At 43.3% G+C, this 23,004-nt stretch overlaps 1 protein-coding gene across 12 annotated transcripts in view; it reads left to right on the forward strand.

Annotated features, from left to right (window-relative positions):
• GNB1 (G protein subunit beta 1) overlaps nt 1–23,004 on the forward strand; it is a 78,873-nt gene that overhangs the window by 45,037 nt on the left and 10,832 nt on the right. For all 12 annotated transcript variants that reach the window (XM_070261125.1, XM_023635971.2, XM_070261114.1 and 9 more), the window contains 5 exons: nt 8,348–8,449; nt 14,083–14,121; nt 16,272–16,378; nt 21,008–21,071; nt 22,041–22,203. In XM_070261125.1, the coding sequence (XP_070117226.1) occupies nt 8,393–8,449; nt 14,083–14,121; nt 16,272–16,378; nt 21,008–21,071; nt 22,041–22,203 (430 nt within the window). In that variant the 5' untranslated portion in view covers nt 8,348–8,392. The remainder of the gene's footprint in view (nt 1–8,347; nt 8,450–14,082; nt 14,122–16,271; nt 16,379–21,007; nt 21,072–22,040; nt 22,204–23,004) is intronic.

The following is a 23,004-nucleotide window of genomic DNA, read 5'->3' on the forward strand; positions in this document are numbered from 1 at the left end:
GTCTTCCCCAGGCTTGGAGGTGGAGCCCCTCTGAGGGGCTTGGAGGCCCAGCACCTCCGTGGGTTGAGCGGTTGCTCTCCAGTCCCCACCACCTTTCTGTTAGGCCTGCCTTCAGGTGTGTGCCATTTCTTTCATAGATGGCATCCATCACAGATGAAGTTTGGCTCAGGAATAATTAAATGGGACTTCCGGTTTGGCCTCAGCGAGTTTGAAGGGGTTGGACTTATTCACCATTCTTGATCACCTAGCGTGTGCTGGGTTCTATGCTCGACCCTGTAAGCAAAGAGGACGTAGGCTGACACGGTTAGACGGCGAGGGAGAGCAGGCGGGAAGAGCAGGTGGGTTTTCATGGGCACCAGACGTAAGCAGAAAGGGCCACTGGCCATTTCCTGTGATCCCAGAGGGAAAGGTGACATAGGGGAGGGCAGCTCATACCTGCTCTCCCCCACTGGCTCATCCCTGTCCTTCCATCCCAGTCCCTGAGCTGCCGCTTTCTCCCGCCTTCAAGACCTCCCACTGTAATTACTGCTGTTACTCCCTAATTGGAATTTGCAGTTATTGATATTGCTGCCTCCTTGCTCAGGCACATCTCTGGATAGGGAGCTGGGGGTGTCTTACAAACGTGATTTGTTTGACAGAGTCCTGTGCTCTATGGTTTGTCCATGGAGCTGGATTGCTTCCTGTTGTTACCAGGTGCATGGTTGATTTTGTCAGACGGTAAGTCCCTTGTGGTGTGCAGATGCCTGTATGACTCCTCTCTCACTTGAGGACTGGCAGAGAGACTGGGTAACCAGGGAGGCACATGTTGGAGTGGTGCTGGAGCTGTCACAGGGCAGCAGACACCCCATAGTGCAAAACCGTCCTAGGGCTTTTCCCCTGGAGTGATGTCTGCATTCAGCGTGGACTTCCTAGAATGACACGTTAGGGTCCTACAAATTCAGTTTGAGTGTAAGTGGCAGTTGGCTGTCAGTGACTTTATGAATTATCTCTGTAGGTTTTGTTGTGATTTGAAAAGTACAAGAACCTGTATTTTAAAAGGTAGCAGAGTGCCGAGAGTGATGCTCCTCCCCCGCTTACAGAGTCAGACCGTTTGGAGGGCTGGTAGATGTACTGACTTGATGTGTAGACGGTTTCTTGTATCTTATTTTTCTGTTTATAGAACTCATGATTGTTCTATAAATTTACTTCTACTGAGGATGATTAAACTTTTACATTGTTCTAAGGCTCTAGACGATGCGCTTGAATTGGGGTTAAACAGTAAGTTAAGAAAATTTTATTACACTATCCATGAATATAAAATGTGAAAAGCAGAAGTCTCTTGTGTGTACATTATCTAAAAGTAAATCACTTAACTAAGTTTGGGGCTGTCTGTGAGTTTTCTTTTGAAATTTGCATCAGAAAATTCAGAAACAGGAAAATCTCATGAGATATTTTAGGTGTTGAGGGAAGACATTTAAATATACTGCATCCTGATAAAATGTAGTACACCCACGTCAGTTTTCATATAACCTATGTAAAAATTTGCTGGATACTTTAAACCAGACCCAAATAAGAATTTAATATGTAATTAGATTTCCTGTCTTAGTCTTCATTATCAGATATCCAGTTACCCATATAAAAACTGTTTAAGATTTACTTTTTATTTCATTGAATATTCTGATATCTACTATTTCATAGAAGCTGATTTAGTCGTGAGATGTTATCAAAAGTTAGTATTAACTTTTATTGCTTTTGAAACATAGGGATCTAAGCCTCCGAGGCTGACCATTCAGTTCTTCAGACAAATTTGGGAATTATTGGAGTTGAATCCTCACAACCAGCCAGCTAAAGTGGCAGGACGATCCATGTCATTGCAGAAGAAAATGTCAAAATGTGACATTATCTGCTCGCGGGATGCCTGTGCTCCCATACTTTTAAAATCAGGAGATTTATAACAAATTTATTATGTGCTTGTAAGGTAGTCAAACAATACCAAGAAATATTGACTTTCTAAAAAATTTATTAAGAGAATGTTCAAACATATATAAAAATGGAATATTATGTAATCACCCAGCTACAACATTTACAGAATTTTGCCAATTTTGTTTAGTCTCTTTTCTCCTTCCTTCCTATCTTGGAGTGTTTTAAAGCAAATCCCCAAATCGTATCATTCCACTCATAAGTGAGAAGTATTTCCAACAGGTAAGACTTTTTTCGCATCATGATACCAAATAAAGGAACAGCAGCTCCTTCATGTCATCGGATACCCAAACCGTATTCCAATTTTCCTGATTTTCTCTGAAAAGTCTGTATATTTGGATTTTGAATCAAGACCCAGTCTCTAACATTTTTTAAAACTGTTTTAATGAAAAACTGAAATATGTACAAAAGTTAACAAATAGTATAAGGAACTCCATCACCAAACTAAAACAATTACCAACTCACAAGCAATTTTACTTTGATCTGCCCTCACCTGTTTCCCTCCTTCTTGGTATTGTTTTAAAGTGAAATTCAGATGTGTCATTTTACTCTTAAATATGTCAGCATATACCTTTAAGTGCCGGGGAAGTCTGTGAATAAGTCGTGTTGGATGGAGTGTCCACAATGCACATCACTCTGCATCCACTTCAGCGGTAATACCTTTATCCATCACGGTATCCTTGTCTCGCTGCCCTGTGTTGCTCATAGTGTTGTTAGAATGGTGTGGAACAGGAGGAGGGCAGGAGTACTTTCTGTTGCCCTTTGGATTTGCACTGTCTTGATTTTAGAGATTAAGTTGGATTTGGCATGGAAGAAAAATAGAAAAGCTGATGAAATTGGTTTAAATTTGTCATGCAAACTCCTGCCTCTCAAAATGCTGCTTTGTCTTGGAGGTGAGGTGTGGTACTTGTGTGGCTGAGCAAGTGTGCCAGCTCGTGCCCCACGTGGCACTGGATGGTCAGCGGCCTGGTTTGACTTAGGAGGAAGTTTCTGAGAGCACGGGACGCCCGAGGGCATGCCGGAGCGGACACCCTCCTGGTGGCCCTGAGACCGGGAGTGCGCGTTGTGACTGCTGTCTCGGAAGGTGTGCTTCACAGTCCAGTCGCTGAAAGGCTTAGGGAGTGCTTCCCGGTTGCCTCCTTTAGTTTTCATTGCAGCCTGTGTGTAGATAACACCATTCCTATTTTGCAGTAAACAGACCAGAGTGAAAAGCGATTTAGTGAAAGTCTTATTCGTTGTATGTGACAGAACCAGAATTGCAATTATTTTTGCTACAATCACCTCATTTTGTCGTTAACAAACTTGCAGCCTCAGTGTGGTTGTTAGTGACTTCGTAATAACTTGGGTGCTGGGGGCACCACTGAATCGTCCTTCCTAGACTTTGCAAGGGTTTGGATTAGAGGGAGATGGTGCTGCGTTTATCGCGAAGTGATGGTGGAGCCACCGGAAGCACATTATATTGCAAATGGGAAATATTCGAATAAAAATCTTATGTTAACATTTTGACTTACAAAGATGTTGGATATAATCTAAAGTAGGGTCAGATCACTTCACATACTTGCTCTTAAGTTATTTAACTTTCTGTGAAAAATATTTCCAAAACAAGCTCTAAATAAAAGCTAATGGCAGATATGGGTCATAGAGAAGGACGGATGAGAGACTCAGCAGGCCCTGTCTTAGTGGATTGGATTGGTCCACGCGCTGAGTCAGCTCGCCGCAGCTTAACTGTGGCTTTGACACTGGAGGAGAGAAGGGACCCAGGCCACGGAACCCTGATGGTGGGGTTTCCAGGTGGCTTTGGGGGACTAAGGATAGTGAAGAGAAAAGCAAGAGCAATTAAATGTAAGTAAGACTTTTAAAATGTACATTCATTTTTTATTATTAAAGTAACGTACTGCATTACTGTTATTTGGAAAATGAAGATACAAATATGACCAATAATTCTAACAAAAATGCTACTAGTCTTTTTAAACGTCTTTTTTTAAAACTAAGTATTTTTGTTCTTCTAAAGTAGCTAAAATTGTTACACACAAATTTGTTTTTCATTTAACATATGATAGCCATTTTCCCCAGATTTCTATACTGTCTTCATTATTGTTCTTAGTGTTATGTAATAATAGTTCATTCAGTAAAAAGTTTTTTAAACTGAAAAGTATAGGGAAAAAAGTGTGAATGCTTTTTAGTTCCAGGTCCCAGATAACCTGTTAACTTTTTTGAAAAAAGAAAAAATATATATAACAGATAATGTGAAAAATAAAAGCTGCCTCACTATTCCTGTGGCTTTCTCCAAAAATAACCACTCTGAACATTTTTGTGTAGATAGGAAACAGATTGCTTACGTTAGCGTAGATGTTTATCTTTTATATATCCACGAAAAGAAAAGCATCATCATTTATATATTATCCTGTCCCGTGTGTGTTTCGTTTTCTGTATCTTCACAGAAGAGCATTTAGGTGAGCTTTTAGTTTGTGGGAATTAGAAAGTTTTTCCTTCCTGTCAGTTGTGCTCTGTGCGTGAGCGTGCATGCTCCTTGCCGCCCGTGGATGCCGGTTTCCCTTTGGGAGCGTTGACTGCCTGGTTTTCTGGGATGGTGGTGGTGTCCAACCTCTCCATGCTCATCCTCTGGGGCCGGTTCAGTGTCCGTCAGCTCAGGGTGAAGTGGGCCGTTCTTCTGTGGACGTGCACATACCACATCAAGGCGGTCTTGCACGGTGCCCGTCAGAGTGAGCCCAGGGCCACGGGGGCCAGCGTGCTGGGGACCTGGGGTGTCCCTTCATCAGTGAAAGTCCATCTACAAAAAGCTTCTTCTCCAGATTTGGTTTTGGCAAATGCACCTTTGACACGGGGACAGAGCATGTAAGTTTTAAAGTTTTTAAATGCCCAACGGTAGGTTTCTCTTTCTCACCAGACTATACAGATTCAATAGGGTCTTAGAGGACACTTGTTTTTTTTTTCAAAGATTTTATTTTTCCTTTTTCTCCCCAAAGCCCCCCAGTACATAGTTGTGTATTTCTAGTTGTGGGTCCTTCTAGTTGTGGCATGTGGGATGCCTCCTCAGCATGGCCTCATGAGCGGTGCCTTGTCCGCGCCCAGGATTTGAACCAGCGAAACCCTGGGCCACCGAAGCAGAGCTCTCAAACTTAACCACTCGGCCACTGGCCGGCCCCCGGGACACTTGTTTTTATTGCTAGTAGAAATAGAAATACCCTTAAATTTACAGACTTGAATTTTGAGTCTTTTAGTTGAAATCCAAATGTGGGCACGGATTATAGAGGGAGCTATAATCAAAAGATGATATTAATAATTTATGCTATTTGCTAATGAAAGAGAAACGGATCTGGTTTTGTTCTCTTTGCTTGTGACTAAAGATTAAAGTCAGCAAATATTCATATTATTTCTGAAATTTTGTGAAGTAACTGATTTAAATGGAGCTTCTCATTTTAAGGATACTTGGTTTTCAGTAAATTCGTTTCTCGAGTTTAAAGCAGGACAGGTGGGTGATTATCATGTATCTGTCCTTCTATAATACATAAGAAAGAACATCTTATTAAGAGAAATATTTAAATTTAAGATTTCAGAAGTTATGCCACCTAATACTGGAATTTAGGTCTTTACCTAAAGACCCCCTAGTGTCTCAGAAAGTACTTCTTGTTTAGCTATATCCTAGGAGGTTGCTGTTTTTAGTTTTCACTTTAAAAATTACCTTAGCTTTTTAGTGTTTAAATTAGGATCAGAAATTATGTTTGTTGACTAAAATTAACAGTGTAAATTCAGTGTGCCTCGTGACAACATTAGCAGTATTTTTCTTCACATTATTTTGGAAGGATTGAATAAAGTAGCTTCTTTGCAGCCTAAGAATGATTATCCAACATCGGGGCCTGAGGGGGTGTTGCTGGAATAAAACTGCCCTCACGTTTGCAGAAACGTCCACGTGATGAGATTTGATCATGTGTGGAATAGATGAGTGGCAGCTGCATGCCTGGGCTGCCAGAAGCAATGCAAGGCCGTCCATGCGCATAGAGAACAAACACCTCGTCACAGCTTTCTATTTTAAAAACCGTTTCATGTTCTCTTGGCACTGTTGTTATTTCATGCATTAATATTCACACCTCGCAGTGCTTAGAGAGTCTATGTGAAAACTAGAGAGAGAGTTACCACTGTTACCCCATAGGATGGGATGTCTGGGGGCAGCCTCTCCCCTCCGACTCCTGATGCTCCGTGTGAAAACTAGAGAGAGAGTTGCCACTGTTCCCTGTAGGATGGAATGTCGGGGGGCAGCCTCTCCCCCTCCGACTCTTGACGCTCCACGGGTTCCAGAGGCGTGAGGTGCTCCGCCTTCACCGGGCTTTCCGTGTGCTTACTACACCCGCCTAAAGCGATGCCCTTAGAAGCAACTGTTAGTCAGAAATATGCCTAGGACCGTGTCGCCATGCATCGCCTTCCCAGAGAGCTGCAGCAGCAGGCCCTGCCTTTTGCTGTGTCCCAGCTGGAGATGCCTCGGCTGCACATCATGGCCCCGCCCCTGGCAGGCTCTTCCTGGCAGTTCTGCGGGCTTTCATTTAGGGGCAGTGCTGGTGACCTGCAGTGACTCTGGAGGTCCAGCATTTACTTCCCTCACTCTGCTGCCTCCTGCCTGGCCTGCCCAGCAGTTAGCAGCAGTTTGTGGCTATGAGTGGACGTGGGCTGGTGAGTGCAGGGAGAGCAAGAACCAAGAACTCAGATGTGTTTTGTTTTGTTTTTTGAGGAAGACTGGCCCTGAGCTGACATCCATGCCCATCTTCCTCTGCTTTATATGTAGGACACCTACCACAGCACGGCTAGCCAAGCAGTGCCATGTCCACACCAGGGATCCAAACCGGTGGAACCTCAGGCTGCCGAAGCGGAAGGTGCAAACTTAACCGCTGCCCCACCGGGCCGGCCCGTCAGACGTGTTTTAAAGATATGTTTTATTGAGGCGCCGGCCCCGTGGCCGAGCGGTTGGGTTCGCGAAGCGCTCCGCTTCGGAGGCCCAGGGTTTCGCCAGTTCGGATCCTGGGCGCAGACATGACACCGTTCATCAGGTCACGCTGAGGCGGCATCCCACATGCCACAGCTAGAAGGACCCACAACTGAAAAGCCACAACTCTGTACCCAGGGCCTTTGGGGAGAAAAAGGAAAAATAAAATCTTTAAAAAAAAAAAAGATGCTTTTTATTGAGAAGGGTATTTTTGTTTTCATCAATAAATATACATCAAGTTTCTGTAATGCAGACTATGTAACAATTATTTTGAATGCTTTTGTGCAGAATAGAAAAGTTTATCTAGACTAGGAACTCTAACAATTATGCTTTTTGGGTCATCCAGATAATTTCTCCCAGATATGTTTCCATTTTAAGAACATAAATAACTACTGTTAATTAAATGTCTGGTGTATATTATATGAACCCTATGACTTTTACACAAAATCTCTGATGGAAGAATTTTCCCCTGTGTATTTGCATAGGAAAGTGAGGCCCTTGTGCAAGCCGTGTCTGCATGTGGGAGCTGGGTGTATTCTTAAATGATTACAAGATGTCAGTAATTATATCTGCAGCTTTGTGGTAGTTGGTCGTATTTATGATGGACTTAACAGCCATGGTCTTGGTCAGAAATGAAACTTCCAGTTGTGACATGCTCTTGGGAAAATAAGTCTCTTGTTGAGCAGGATGGTTTCCTTCTGACTCTGATTTCAAGAATACTGTCTCTGTCTAGTGAGACTGAGGGTGGGGCAGGGTCAGCAGTGGGCGGCAGGGCCGCTTGTTCTGAGCCTCGGTGGGCCTGTGCCTGTGAGGGCCGCAGTGTTGTCCCTGAGTCTGCTGGGATCCCAGGGCCCATTTTGGTGGGAGAGCGAGTTGTCCGTGAAACAGAGGCCTGCTGGATACCACACTGAGTCCTTGTAGAATTGCTGGGTGAACGTTCCGACATCTTCTGGGCAGTCATGGGTTCAAGATCACTGATGTGGCTTTGAGGTACTGGGTTGCCAGGTTGCCACCGTACCCTGTTTCCTGAACTAATTACCCCTGAGTTTTCTTGTGAGAGCTATTCTAAATATCAGTCTTAAATTCTTGGATTTATAGTGAGACCCAGATCCTTCATGAAAAATGCTTAACAGATTTTTCCTTTTTCAACCACCACTATCTTTTGAGTAATCTGTTAGACATTGTCATTGTACAAATCTAGTGAATAATAATCATATTTTATTAATCCAGCCCTTGGTAGGCATTTTATAAATTCTGATGAATGCTAAAGAAAAGTACCCTGATTTATAATGAAACTATAGCTCTTAAAATTTTCAATTTCTTTTTCTCACCTGCTTCATTAAGTTGCTTAACCATTGTGTTTTAATTTTTGTGCTTGTATTTCTCTTTCAGATCTCAGATTCTTTGAGTGGCTTTGAAGAGCACCAAGATCAGAAGATGAGTGAACTTGACCAGTTACGGCAGGAGGCTGAGCAGCTTAAAAACCAAATTAGAGTATGTAGCTAATGTGTGTTTAGTTTTATTAATCATTTGGATTTCAGGTCGGATACCTGTTTTAGAGAAGAGGGTTACAGAGTGATTATTCAATGTTTTGGATTGAAATTGAATTTCAGTTGCCCAGGATATGCTAATTATCCAGATATTTGGCCTAGTACATTATTTTTAGTATTTTGTTTTCTGGTATATTGTTATTTGAATATCCATAAAACGTTCCCATGGAATTTATAAACATCTTTCTGTACACTTTTTCTTAATCGTGGGAATTAGCTTCGTGAAATTCTTTGAGTCGCTATATTGAGTGTGGTGTCTGCCTCTCTCTCCTGTGACTGTTAAGTTGAGGGCAGAAAACTTGTTTAAAAATAAGAGTTTTAGAGGCAGCCCTCATGGCCTAGTTAAAGTTTGGTGCTCTCACCGCTTTGGCAGCCTGGGTTTGTTTCCTGGTCACGGAACCAAATCACTCGTCTGTCAGTGGCCACGCTGTGGCAGTGGCTCTCGTAGAAGAACTAGAAAGACTTACAGCTAGGACATACAACCATGTACTGGGGCTTTGGGGAGGAAAAGAAAAAAGAAGAAGATGGGCAACAGATGTCAGCTCAGGGCTAGTCCTTCCCTACATACATGTGTACATACATGCATACATTAATCTTTTTTTTTTTTTTTTTTTATTAATGTTATGATAGATTACAACCTTGTGAGATTTCAGTTGTATGCATACATTAATCTTAGCAAGAACAATATAAAGTGTTTTAGATGTGCCTGATTTGTTCTTAAAAAAAAATTTTGAAGAGATGTTCCCTAGGGATGATTATTGGAGTCTACAACTTTTTTTTTTTTTTTTTTTTTTTTTTTTTTGAGGAAGATTAGCCCTGAGCTAACATCTGCTGTCAGTCCTCCTCTTTTTGCTGAGGAAGACTGGCCCTGAGCTAACATCCGTGCCCATCTTCCTCTACTTTATATGTGGGATGCCTACCATAGCATGGCTTGCCAAGCGGTGCCATGTCCGCAACTGGGATCCGAACTGGCAAACCCCAGGCCGCCAAAGCAGAATGTGCACTTAACCACTGCACCACCGGGCCAGCCCCGGAGTCTACAACCTTTGATTAGATAGACTGTTAGAGCAGGTACGTCTAATTGAAGATAAAAACAACCATGCATAATTCTTCTGCCCTGTACAAAAAATAACATTCACAGAGTTCTAAAACGTTAAATTCCAATCTGTCACTGGTGTATAATGCTCTGTTGCAGAGCCTATGAGCTTGTAAAAGGGAGGAGGAGCAGGTCTAAAAGGAATGCGTCCCAGGTGCTGGCCCCGTGGCCGAGAGGTTAAGTTCGCGTGCTCCGCTGCAGGCGGCCCAGGGTTTCGTTAGTTCGAGTCCTGGGCGCGGACATGGCACTGCTCATCAGACCACGCTGAGGCAGCGTCCCACATGCCACAACTAGAAGGACCCACAACGAAGAATACACAACTATGTACCAGGAGGCTTTGGGGAGAAAAAGGAAAAAATAAAATCTTTAAAAAAAAAAAAAAAGGAATGCGTCCTGCTCTCCTCTGATTTTGTGAGGCCGTGCCTTTAATGAATATTTTCTAGAGAAACATTTAATATGAGTTAGATGTTTCTGGTCTCAGACTTTTGATATGAATGTTCTGAGACTGTTAATATGAAGAGCCAGAGGAAAAAAAAAGGAGGCTTTATCAGGAAAAACAGTATTCTCAATATATTTAGATGGGTTTTTGTCCCTGTGATGAAGGAGCTTTCTCTCTGACTTTTTTGACTTTAGCTACAAGGCTTGAGCCATCCTTCAAAGCATCATTTTTCCATCCATGTCTAAACAACAATTTATTTTTTGAGATCACTATAAGGATAGAGCCTAATTATTTCCTTTTAAATGGCCAGTTACTTGTTCAGAAATCCTACTGGTAATTGGAGAAAGAAGCATCAGCATCATTTTAGCCAACTTTTTCTTGAACTTGAGAAAAGATAATGAAATTATCTGAGATCTACAGCCAAAAAGGAAACAAAATATCTTTTTACTGTAAGAATTTCAAATCTTAACATTTAAAAGATCTGATATAGCTCAATAAAAATAAGGCTGACTTAGTGTTTGTTTGTTTGTTTGTTTTTTGGTGAGGAAGACTGGCCCTGAGCTAACATCTGTTACCAGTCTTCCTCTCTTTTGCTTGAGGAAGATTGTTGCTGAGCTAACATCTGTGTTAGCTCATCTTCCTTTATTTTTTGTATGTAGGATGCCACCATAGCATGGCTTGATGAGCACTGTGTAGGTCCATGCCTGGGATTCAAACCCCAGGCTGCCAAAGCGGAGCACGTGAACTTAACCACTATGCCACTGGGCCAGCCCCCAGACTTACTGTTTTTAATGGTTTGCTCTGATCAGACTTGTTTAATATGTCTATCTACCCTCCAGAATTTAGAAATCAGAACTTTGTTGTTTATGAGTTGTTATTCATGAACAGTAGATTCAGATCTGTTCATAGCAGATAAAGTTTGTATGGCATAGGTGAAAGACATCCAAATTAGGAAGAAAAATAAAGGCTGAAAGTTGATGTTGCATCTTTTCCCATTTTTTTAGAGCCAATGACGATATAAAGCTTAGGCCGTCCTCCTAAAGGACAGGGCTGTGCTGTGAGCCACATGTGGAATTAAAAATGTGAAAAGAAATAGGTGGAGTTCATTTTTAACAGACTGTATCTAAAACCATACATCTAAAATATTATTTCAACATATAATTAATATTTTTATTGTTTTACACTTTTTTTGTCCTAAACTTTGAGAATTCAGCATGGCTTTTATGTTAAACAGCACCCCTCTGTTGGCACTCGCTGCCTTTCGTGTGGCTCACGGCTCCCACGTTGGGCTGTCCTTGAGGAGAGCAGCCAAACTGCACGCCTCTGCACGGGCTTTGTCTCTGAAGCTGCATCCTGCGCTAATTTCTTTGCACAATACAGGGATGGCAAAGGCTGTTTGAGTCTGTTACACCAAAGGGAAGGGAAGACTTTCTTTAAAAAATGAGAAAAACACTTTTCTTCCCTGTTGGCGAAGGAATCCATACTTGTTACAGAACGCGGGGCGCAATAAGTGCCACACAAGAAGTGGCAGCGGGTTCTGAGAGGGGCTGCTCGCTTTCTTAGATTGGTTGGTGAGCTGAAAGACCTCAAAGGACTGTCTCAGCCGCCTTTTGATTGGACTTGTGAAGAAACAACTAACTCTCAAAGGGTGTTTGATTGAAACATGGCATGTCCTAAAATACACAGGCTGCCTGATGGATTAAGAAAAACTCCATGAAATGTACAGGTGCACATTTTTTACAAAGCGTCTGTGCCAACCCGTGCGAGTGAGCAAGACTCACGGTGTGGCAGCGTCCCAAATGTTGCCATCCAGTGACTGAGCAGAGCTGGGGGCTTTCTCTGTGGCCTGAGTAGGATGGAGCCTTGCTGTGTGTTGTTTTGTGTTTGACAAACATCCAGACAGGTTAAGGAACTGCCCGATTAATGGTTTGGATGTATTCCTCTGGTTTAAGGGGACGAAAAAGGTGAATTGTTACCTTCAGTGACATTTCTCATCATAGACAGTATAGAAGCCTTTGCACTAAATAATATACCCATTATGCACATTTTCACCAGTCCGTTAAATTTGAAATAGATCTAAGAGAGATTGAAGATTTCTGTCTTTGTTAAGTAGTTAAAGAGATGTTTCCATTAGAAGACTTCTTCCTGGATTGTTGGAAGTTGAAGATGCTCGTTCTGAGAAATGCTGCTCCCGTCTCCAGAAGCACTTGTTTGCTGAAATGAAGACTGAATTGAAGTTGTCTGTGTTTGGTTTCTTTTCTTTTTTTTTTTTTAGGAAGATTAGCCCTGAGCTAACATCTGCTGCCAATCCTCCTCTTTTTGGAAGACTGGCCCTGAGCTAATATCCGTGCCCATCTTCCTCTGCTTTATATGTGGGACGTGGTGCCATGTCTGCACTCGGGATCTGAACCTGTGAACCCCGAGCTGCCGAAGCAGAACATGCGCACTTAACTGCTGCGCCACCAGGCCGGCCCTGTGTTTGGTTTCTAAAATGGTTTTTCCCTCTGTTTATCAATAGTGTCTCTACAGTCTGTTATATGGTACATTAGGAGATTTAATTTAGTCTTCGGGCACTAACCAAGGTGAAGTTGCTAAAGTCCCATAGTTCATTTTTTTCCGTTAAAAAATTCTTGTTATTCTCTTTTAAAATTATAAGCCATGTATAACATCAGCAAGGATGGTGTTCAGAAATACGTATTAAGCTAAGTACATGGCAGGTAGAACACGCTGATGAAAGCCTTGACGCTCTGAATCTGCCCCTCCACTTGCTCCTTACACCAGATTTAGGTGCTGGCATAAAAATACTTGATTCCATAATTTTTTGTGTTTTAATTATGTAATTAATTAAGCACAATGACTTCTAATAAGATAAAGTTGAATTTGGAATCTAGATCTTTGGTACATTTATAATAACAATCTCTTCAAATATATTTCCATGTTCTTGGTTGGTAAATATTCCTACCAGTTTCATGAAATAAAAATTACCCGCAGTGAGGCAGTTTGCCCTTAGAGAGCGCTCTCCTGGGACACCGCCCGCGTGAGCACTTGGCTGCGTCTAAAGGCCGTCATGTGGCCAGTTACCATTTTGAAAGCAGGTGGTCAGATGACTACATGATAGAACCGTTTTTCTTCTTAGAAATTGTCATCATGTCCTGTGAAATTATTCCCAGACTCAAATTTTGACCCTTTTAAAGCTACCGTCTCATTTCATAACATAAGGCTTTCTATTTGTAAAAACATGTATGCTAATTTGAGATTTCAAGATTTATTTTCTAGTAACTTTAATCACTTAGAGACAGTGAAAACATTTCCATTAGCTTCCGTGTATCCCTTTGTAGTTCTTACCTGCTTCACAAGGTTGTATTTTAGATAAGAAAACAGATAACAAGATAGAACATCTGGAAAGTCTTCCTGAATTTTGTTGTCTTAACTCCAGACCCTCTGCTCTTTTCCATTGAGTTTAGCATCAGCGAGTGTGTGGCTTGAAGACGAAGTCCTTGGCTAACATGATCTAGAAGAAAAATTCTCTGGGCTGGACAGCTAATGCCTTCTAGACTTTTTTCGCTGGGCCCACGACTCCTGGGCCGTTAGAAAGGCAGAGGGAGACGTGTGTGTTGGTCTGTGGAATGTGTGGGAGCCTGAGCAGGCAGGAGAGGAGGCTGCACACGGCTCTGGGGTTCTGTGGTGCCGCCCTAGCTTCCAGTGTGGTCCTTGCAGTATGGGCCACGTTTCTGGGTCATGGGGGCTTGTACTGGTTAGATGAGATGAGCTGCAGGCCTTGAACATATTTGAGGGTTATTAGCTCTCTGTTATTAGTTCTTTGTGTTATTAGAGTGTGATCGCAGACTGAAGTATTGCCCAGCTAGCGTGAAAATGGCCCTGGGCTACCGGGTGTTAGAGGGAGAGCACTCCATCCTTTTACATTCTGCTTTTGCAGACTTCTAAGAGTTCATAGAGGCTTCCTGAGGCTTTGGTGTGGGGACTGAGGGTTCAGTGTATCTGAAACATGACTAATGTGCCCTTTACTGTTGTTATTTCCTAGGATGCCAGGAAAGCGTGTGCAGATGCAACTCTTTCTCAGGTAAGAGCCAGTTCACACAGAGCCGCCGGTTGGTAGAGGTTGGTGCATGGTGTTGCCTACACCTGGAACCTCTGGAGGGACCTGAGCTGATTCTCTGTACTCACAGTGAGGATGTAAAACCACTGCTTGACGCATTTTCATTCAGAAGTCGTTCTCATGCTAGGCATAGGAAGTAGTGGTTTTTTTTACATGAAAAATAAGTATCTCTCAAGGCTTAAATAATTACTTACTATTACAGAGGTCAGAGTTGCAAAATATTATTACAGTCTTAAAATAAGGTATTTTGTAGCTCCTCTCTTTAACAAAATTTGCTTCAGAACTCTGATTTCTTGTTTCTTCTTTTCTTTTCTTTTTTTATTTTTTTTTGGTGAGGAAGATTGTCCCTGAGCTAACATCTGTGCCAGTCTTCCTCTATTTTGTATATGGGATGCTGCCACAGCCTGGTTTGATGAGCGGTGTGTAGGTCCATGCCCGGGATCCAAACCTGTGAACCTGGGACCGCCAAAGTGGAACCCAAAACCTTAACCAGTATGCCACCCACCTGGCCCCAGAACTTTGATTTTTAAAGTCCAATTTGGTGGATCCTCAAAAAGTTAAACATAGATTATGACCCAGCAATTCCACTCCTAGACACACACCCAAAAGAATTGAAAACTGGTGCTGAAGCAAGTACATGGACATGCATGTTCTTAGCACTATTCACAGTAACCAAAAGGTTGGAGACAGAGCCAGCCCTGATGACTGGGGGTTAAAGTTTAGCCCACTCTGCTTCGGCAGCCCAGGTTCCGTTCCCGGGTGTGGAACCACAGCCCTCGTCTGTCAGCAGCCGTGCTGTGGCGGCAGCTCACATAGAAGAACTAGAAGGACTTCGAACTAAAAAAGATACAGCTGTGCACTGGGGCTTTGGGGAGGAAAAAGAGGAAGGTTGGCAGCAGATGTTAGCTCAGAGCAAATCTTTCCCAGCAAAAAAAAAAAGAAATTCAAGTTGTCTTTGTAATCTCTTAAAAAAAAAAGGTGGAAATAACCAAAATCTCCATGAGTGGATGAGTAGATGAACAAATTGTGGTGTATCTGTACAATGGAATATTGCTCAGGCATAAAAAGGAATGCATTACTGGCATGTGTAGCAATGTGGATGAACCTTGAAAACATTCTGCTAAATGTAAGAAGCCAGATGTGAAAGGTCACATATTGTATGATTCCGTTTATATGAAATGTCCAGAATAGGCAAATCTGTAGAGACAAAGAATAGATTAGTGGTTGCCAGGAGTTGGGGAGGGGAAGTGAGGAGTGACTGCTTAATGGACACGGGATTTCCTCTTGGGGGATGAAAATGTTGTGGAACTCGGTAGAGATGATGGTTGCACAACATTATGAATTGTGTATACTTTAAATTGTGAATTGTACCTCATTAAGAAAACAAATATTTTTGTCGAAAGACTTGAACAGAAATGTGAAAGAAAAATTATGTTCGTGATTCTATAGAATTACCTGAGTTTGAATTCTCAGACATTCTTTGGACTATACTTTTTTAAAAACCCATTATTGTGAGACACTTACTCCATTTTTCAGCCCCAAATCATTAATGTCAGGTTTTTTGTATGTTGGCGTGGATCAGCAGATTTGCATATACCTTTTTGTGCCGTAAGCAACAGTAGCACAGAGTAGATTCTAACTGTTGTCCGCGTCAGTGCACAGCCGGGTCACGGTGAGCAGCGCTGTCAGCATGGGGGCGTGCATGAGGTTGTGATGGAGGCTGACAGCGCTGTCAGGACTGAGAGGTGGGAGGAGCTGGGCCTGGTGAGCAGTTGGTGAGATGGAGGAGAGAGCAGGGGAGGAGTTAGGCGCCTGTGGGCCAGCACTGGGCCTGTGTGCACATTGGGCAGAGCAAGGGGAGCACAGTGGTCCTGAAGACCAGGCAGAGCAGTGGATGGAGTGAGCGTCGCGAAAGGAAGGCATATGCCACGGCCAAATGGAGAAGTCACAGTGGAGAGCTAGTTGGGGGACGGGCAGGAATGGGGTGGCCCAGCGGGTGAGCAGCAGGGCCCTGACGGGTGCCGGTGTTGTCCAGGGGATAGGAGGGAGGGAGAGAAGGCCTCGGGAGATGTGTCATTGCAGAAGGTTAATTTGCAGTAACTCTTATCTTTAAGATCACAAACAACATCGACCCTGTGGGAAGAATCCAGATGCGCACCAGGAGAACGCTGAGGGGACACTTGGCCAAGATTTATGCCATGCACTGGGGCACGGATTCCAGGTGTGTGGGGGCATGAGCAAAACGTAGTGCTGGGTATGTTCAAGGATTGTTGCTTTTCTAGGGGAAAATAATCTGAGCTCGTTTGCTGTGATTTGTAAAAAAAAATCAGGAAGTTGTGTCAGATATCTGGGCAGGCCAGTATAGCATTCACAGGTGCACATTCCCTGTCCATTTTTCTGCTTACCTAGGCAGGTCGTACACTGTCATTTCTTCACCGTCCTAGTCATGTCTGTGTTAGTTCTGATCTTTCCTCCCCCCCCCCCACTTTGTTTTCCCAACTCCATTATGCAGTGCCTGTGTGACCTTGGGGAAGTTACCTAACCTCTCTGTGCTGTGGCTCCTCCTCTTTCCAGGCTGTTCCTTGTGGCATCTTGGCCAGTACCCTCTCGTGGTCTCAGTGCCCTGGCTCAGGGATGATAAAATGTGCCTCATGCGGTCCTGGGAGGGTTGAGTGTGTTGAGCCTTAGAATACTGACATGTGTGTCCCAAGGGCTGTGCACAGGTTTGCTGCTGGTTTTCTTCTTGGAGCCCCTGGCAGACACCTGAGAATGTGCATCGTAGCTGCTGTCACCGGTCTCTCTGCTGGCGTTTTTGCCCCACCTTCCTCTTATCTACCATCCCAACGAGAAAATTCCCTTCATGGGCTTGTCATTTCCACTTTAAATTCTGCCCCTTATTGGGACTTCTTTTTCTGCCAGGTGTCTAATCTCTGTCATGCTCCGGGTCCTTGCTTCCCCTCCCCTTTCTCCACCCCATTTCCCTAAACCTGTAGCATCGCTGAAAGGAAATCTATTCAACTCTCTTCTCTTTTTCTTTTAGGGGCTACCGGAAGGTTTCTCTTCTACCTTTTCCACCCAAATAATTAAATAAAATGCTGTGTGGGGACCAGCCCCCTGGCGTAGTGGTGTGGAGGGTTCCTCTTCAGCAGCCCGGGTTTGCCTGAGTTCAGATCTTGGGTGTGGACCTACACCACTTGTCAGCTATGCTGTGCCACATATATAGAGGAAGATGGGCACAGATGTTAGCTGAGGGCTAATCTTCCTCAAGCAAAAAAAGAGAAGGATGGGCAGGGCCACCCGGTGGCACAGTAGTTAAGTTCATATGCTTTGCTGCGGTGGCCCGGGGTTTGCCACTTCAGATCCTGGGTACAGACCCAGCCCTGCTTGTCAAGCCATGCTGTGGCAGACGTCCTACATATGAAGTAGAGGAAGATGGGCACAGATGTTAGCTCAGGGCCAATCTTCCTCACCCCCAAAAAAAAAAATGCTGTATGATTTCGTACCTATAACATGTTCTTTCAGATACTTAACATATGATTCTTCAAGTGCCTTTCTTTGAGTAGTATTTTTTTTGTGTTTGTCAGAGAGGAATTTTCTGCTTAGTTTTGTCTTTGTTCATGAAATTGTCTGCTTTAGAGTGAAATAGCTGTGGAACAAAAGATTCTATCTTTAGTTTGTTCTGTACAGTATCCCATACAATTACAATGCAAATGAGAGCTAACTTAGAGCATTTTAATGATGGGAGCATTCAGAAAGAATAAAGGAATAAGAAAGAAATAAAAATACCCTTACTAATCTGTTCACCTTAGAATTTATCATCAAAATAGATGATAACCAAACAGTCTGTTTCCTCTGGGGCTGTTCCTCCATCTGTGGGAACATCAGTGTCCTGACTAGATAGGACATCTGATAGACAGTACTTGAGCTGGGCTGTACTTGGACCTAGTCCTCAGGAGCCTAGTACTTAGGAGCCTGCTACTCAGAGCCCAGTACTCAGGAACTCTGTGCTCAGGAGCCTGGTACTCAGGAAGTCTGTACTCAGGAGCCCGGTTCTTGGGAACTCAGTACCCAGAGCCCAGTACTCTGAAGCCCAGTAGCTCTCTTGGCTCCCTAGGCAGTGTGCTGTCTTGCAGTGGCCAGGCTCTCGGTTGAGGAGTCTAGAAGGCTTCCTGCAGAGGTGACACACCACTTATGCCCTGAAGGGTGACTGAGAGCTACAGGCAGCTGCTGCGTTCAGAGAACTAAGGCAGGTACGTGGCCAGAGCAGTGGAGGCGAGGCGAGGGGTCAGGATGCGGAGGGAGGGCGGGCGGGTACTGGGTCGTGCAGGCTTCCTGATCACCACATGCGAGGCTTTCTGTCCCGTTGGTTGAAACACGAATTGTGCTTGGACAGCCCCAGGGTGGGAAGGAAGAGGAGCAGGGGCGTGAATGAGCCACCCCAAGCCCAGGGTCGTGGCTGCTCTGTGGGAGGGGTGGCGTGGGAGAGCCCGTGGGGGCCAGCGGGGTGTGCTGTCTTGTGCCCTTTCCTGGGCAGGGTGATGGGTGTGTGGGCCTGTGCTCTGTGGCTGCTGTTTAGACCGGACAGTTTCACTTCATAATGCCCTTAGATGGGGGCTCTGTTTGACCATGAAAAACAAAAGGATCCCTGCTCTCCAGAGCTTTTCAGAGATTATTTTTTCTAGATAGTTGTGTTTTCTGGATAGGTAAATTTTTGCCTCTTTAAAGTCCAAAATAGTTCTTAAAAATTTTGGATGTACTGTTTTTTTTCTTTCTGAGGAAGGTTAGCCCTGAGCTGACATCTGTGCCAATCTTCCTCTGTTTTGTATGTGGGACACCACCACAGCATGGCTGACGAGTGGTGTAGGTCTGCACCTGGGATCCGAACCTGTGAACCTGGGCCGCCAAAGTGGAGTGTGCAAACTTAACCGCTGCGCCATGTGGCCAGCCCCAGGGTATACTTTTTACTTGAGTCATCTTCATATTTCCTGCCTTCATAAACAGAGGTTACATTCTACCTTTTATAACATTTGAGAGTCTCTTTCAGTCACTGGAATTAATGTTAAGCTTTTTCTCCCCTTTCTAAAGCCTGCTGAAGTCTTCTTATAAGTGACAGCGAAACACGACTGACCAGCTAGGCTCAAGAGCCCTCCCTCCGCCCGGGAGGTGAAGGGTGGGCGGGTTTGGTTCTGGCCCACTGTCTGACCCCTGTTTTCAGCGTCTGGAGCCCTTGGCTTCCTTCCTGGCTCTTGCCTCTGTGTTTGGGGTGGGTGGGGCCTTATGGTAACTGATTCATGAGTGGCTGAAAGCTCCACGAGGCAAACTGGCCTGACTCTCCGACCGTTGTCCTGTCTGGTGTTAAGAGGTGTGTCTTCTCTCACCTTCTGGAGGATCAGTGGCAGCTTAACATTTCTCTAACCCCTGGGCGAGTCAGCAAATATTAAGCTCTCTGACCAGGAGACCTTTCTGAAGGTGACCCGACCCTTCTGGAGGATGAGCTTCTTTACATTGGCTCTGATTCCATTCAAAGCCTGTGCTTAGAAGGGCCAGACAGAAAGAGAGCAGAGCGGACCTTATTCCGAATATTTTTAAATGCCTAATGTGTTTATAACTGAACCTTGATACAGGAATTTGCTTTAAGAAATTATATGTGAAAAATAATAGGATTTGGGCCTGCCTTTGGTTTAGTTCTGTGATAAATTTTGTGACGCAGCGCTGAAAACATTTTACTCCTTTCCATACTCACTGTTAACTCCTGGTAAAGGAAGTTTGTGCTCTGTGCATCGAAACATAAAGTTTGATGAAAAGTGTCAAAGTTATCAGAGCGACTTGAATGAGTTTTGCCTTCAGGTTTTGATCAGTTCAAGAAGCCAAATGTGCTTGTGGCTGAAATGGTTAAAACCTGTGTGTTTTAAGAAAATCTTTAAAAGTAAAAAAATCTTTCTATCATTATTTTTAGCATACCCATGCATCTCTGCCTAGAATTGTGAGTGGAGCCTTCTTGCCGTTCCTTGAGAACCTCATATTCTATGTAGGACAGAGTTCTTTAGGCTATCTCGTGAGTAGCTGTGGTTCCCAGAATTTACTCTTACTTGAATTTCCTTTGCCCGTTAGTTATGCTTTTCTTTTGCAGTATCCTGTCTTAATTCTACAGTGAGAGCACCTTTTCAACCCACAGATCCCAAACTTAGTGCAGTTGCCCAGGGCAAGAAAAGAGTCATGAAAAAAATTCATAACAGTTACTAGTCTCCTCTGCTGGACCAGGCACATCTGCTGTAGTCTGTCATTTCTTTGCAAAGCAGGTGGGAGGTAAGTGCCTCCTTAACGTTTCTAGGAGACCTGGATTCCAATTTTAGCTCAGTCTGGGAAATTTTCATGGGGCTTTTTGGGTGAGAAATGTCTCATGAATTTGGAATATCTGAAAGTTTATTATCCTTTATATCTAGGCTTTCTATATGTCAGAATGGAACAGAAAATTGTATACTAAATATGTTCTACCGCCTTTGGTTCTTGAAAGATCTGTATGTCTCAAATTTGATTTCTAATGAACAGAAACTAACCAGAAGCAGTTATAGGAAGTCAGCCTGTCTTAGCTGACCAAGGCAGTGGCTTTGGTGATCTAGTCTACATTTGAAGCCAAGTGCTCTTGACTCTGAACTCTATTATCTGTGGGAATATTTTCTTTCACGCTTTCAAAGTTGGACTCACAATGAGAACTTTTTAAACCTGTGCTTCATCTCAGTCAAATGCAGTGTTGGAGCACATGTTGGTGTCACTGTGGTGTCGTTCTCATCGGCTGCCTTTGGCTGGTCTCTGCGGTGCTGATGGGTTTGCTTTTGTCTTTTTCCTCCAGGCTTCTAGTTAGTGCTTCACAGGATGGTAAACTTATCATCTGGGATAGCTACACCACAAACAAGGTAGGGACTGCAAAATCCCCCCGAAAAACCACCTGGGAAAAGGCGGGTTTTTAAACTCGGGTTCACTTATGTGAAATGTGTGACCCAGGAGAGGAAGGGGTCACAGTGAGTTTTGTGTTTAGCATAAAGTCACATAGGTCAGATAGAAGCCACGTCATGTGACTGGCACATTTACTCGTCTCCACTGCTGGACCAGGCCCATCTGCTGGAGTCTGTGATTTCTTTACAGAGCAGGTGGGAGGGAGATGCCTCCTTAATGTTTCTGGGAGACCTGGATTTCAGTTTTAGCTCAGTCTGGGAAGTTTCATGTTTTATTTAAAAATACAGAAGTACAGCTTTTCATTTAGTCATTAGTTTTTAGAAAAGATAATCTGAAAGGCATTATATGTTGAAGAATAAATGAAACTGTTTTAAAACTTTGATCCAAGGTTGTATCATATTGAATGAAAAAGTATTATCATTGGTCAAACGTGTAAAAGATCAAATTTAGTTGTATTTTACTGGACAATAGTAAATGTCTATAAAAGACTACAGTACTTATCACAAATCTATCCAAAGCATGGGGAGGTGTGCGCTGGGGTTAGTTACAATAATGTCTAGTTTGCTAACTTCAGTAAAAACCTTTTGTTTTGTAAATGAATTTATGGCCATTTTGACAGGTCAGTCAATTGTCTTCTTTTTAATATGTAATTTTAATCAGAAGCCATACGACTACTACTTAAGTGCCTGCCTAACTGGAAGTGAAGACTCTGATAAACCTGGAGGTTAAATTGGTGTGCAGCACTGGATTTCTAATTAAATTATACTTTTTCTGACTGGCCACACATAGAAATTATTCTTAAAATAATTTTGGCTATTATTTTGTCATGTCCTGTGCAACAAAGTTGAAGACTAGAAATAGAACCATAATGTCAGGAGTTCATGTTTTGAACTTGAGCGTGTTTGCATCATCTGTGTTCTGTCATTTAGGTCCATGCCATCCCTCTGCGCTCCTCGTGGGTCATGACCTGTGCATACGCCCCTTCTGGGAACTATGTGGCCTGCGGTGGCCTGGATAACATCTGCTCCATTTACAATCTGAAAACTCGTGAAGGGAATGTACGTGTGAGCCGTGAACTGGCCGGACATACAGGTACACATTCTCATCAGTAACCTAAAGTGACATACACTGTTCACCTGACGTGTGGTACATGCTTTGGACATTTACCTCTTGTCAACAATTATTTAATGAGATTGGTTGCAACAATGGCCAGGAATATTCTGAAAATGAAATCAAGACAGGCCATGATATGCTTTTACTAGTAAGAAACCTTTGGATTTAAGTCACTGTCATGTCCCATTTTCAAGGATCTCGGGTACTTAGCTAACTCCCTTAGTAGCAGCCACCTTTTTTTTGAATATTAACACAACACAGTTCAGTCTCTTGTCTCCTCTAAACCATCTTCCATCTTGAGCACCTTTCCACAAAGATTTCCTCATCTAAACATATGTGGACGTACACAGGTCTGCATATATGTGCACATATATGTACTTATCCACATACCTCCTTACCAATCGTCCCCACGTACCTATACCAACTAGCACTCTTGTCGCAAAGGAAACAGAATAGAGTCCTAGGCTGTTTAAGTTCTTTCAAACAGGACCAGCTTTAAGTGCTAGGCAGCTTATGATTTTACCAGGTTTAATTTACCTGTGACAGTTATTCTTCATAACGAAAGGCATGGTGTTTCTGAAAAAGACGGTCTCGTCCTAATATTTTACTTCTGTGGCTGTGTTCTAAGCTCTCAAAATTATACCCCGCTAGGCTCACCTACTTCACATGCAGCCAAAGAAATCATCGTAATTAATGGAGTAAGGCGTATGCTTTCGATTCCAGTCAAGCAGTCTGTTAAATTAATTTTGGCCAGTTAAGAGTCTGTCCCTTGTCCTTTTA

The sequence above is a fragment of the Equus caballus genome, chromosome 2 (assembly GCF_041296265.1).
Source record: "Equus caballus isolate H_3958 breed thoroughbred chromosome 2, TB-T2T, whole genome shotgun sequence".
Lineage (NCBI taxonomy): Eukaryota > Metazoa > Chordata > Mammalia > Perissodactyla > Equidae > Equus > Equus caballus.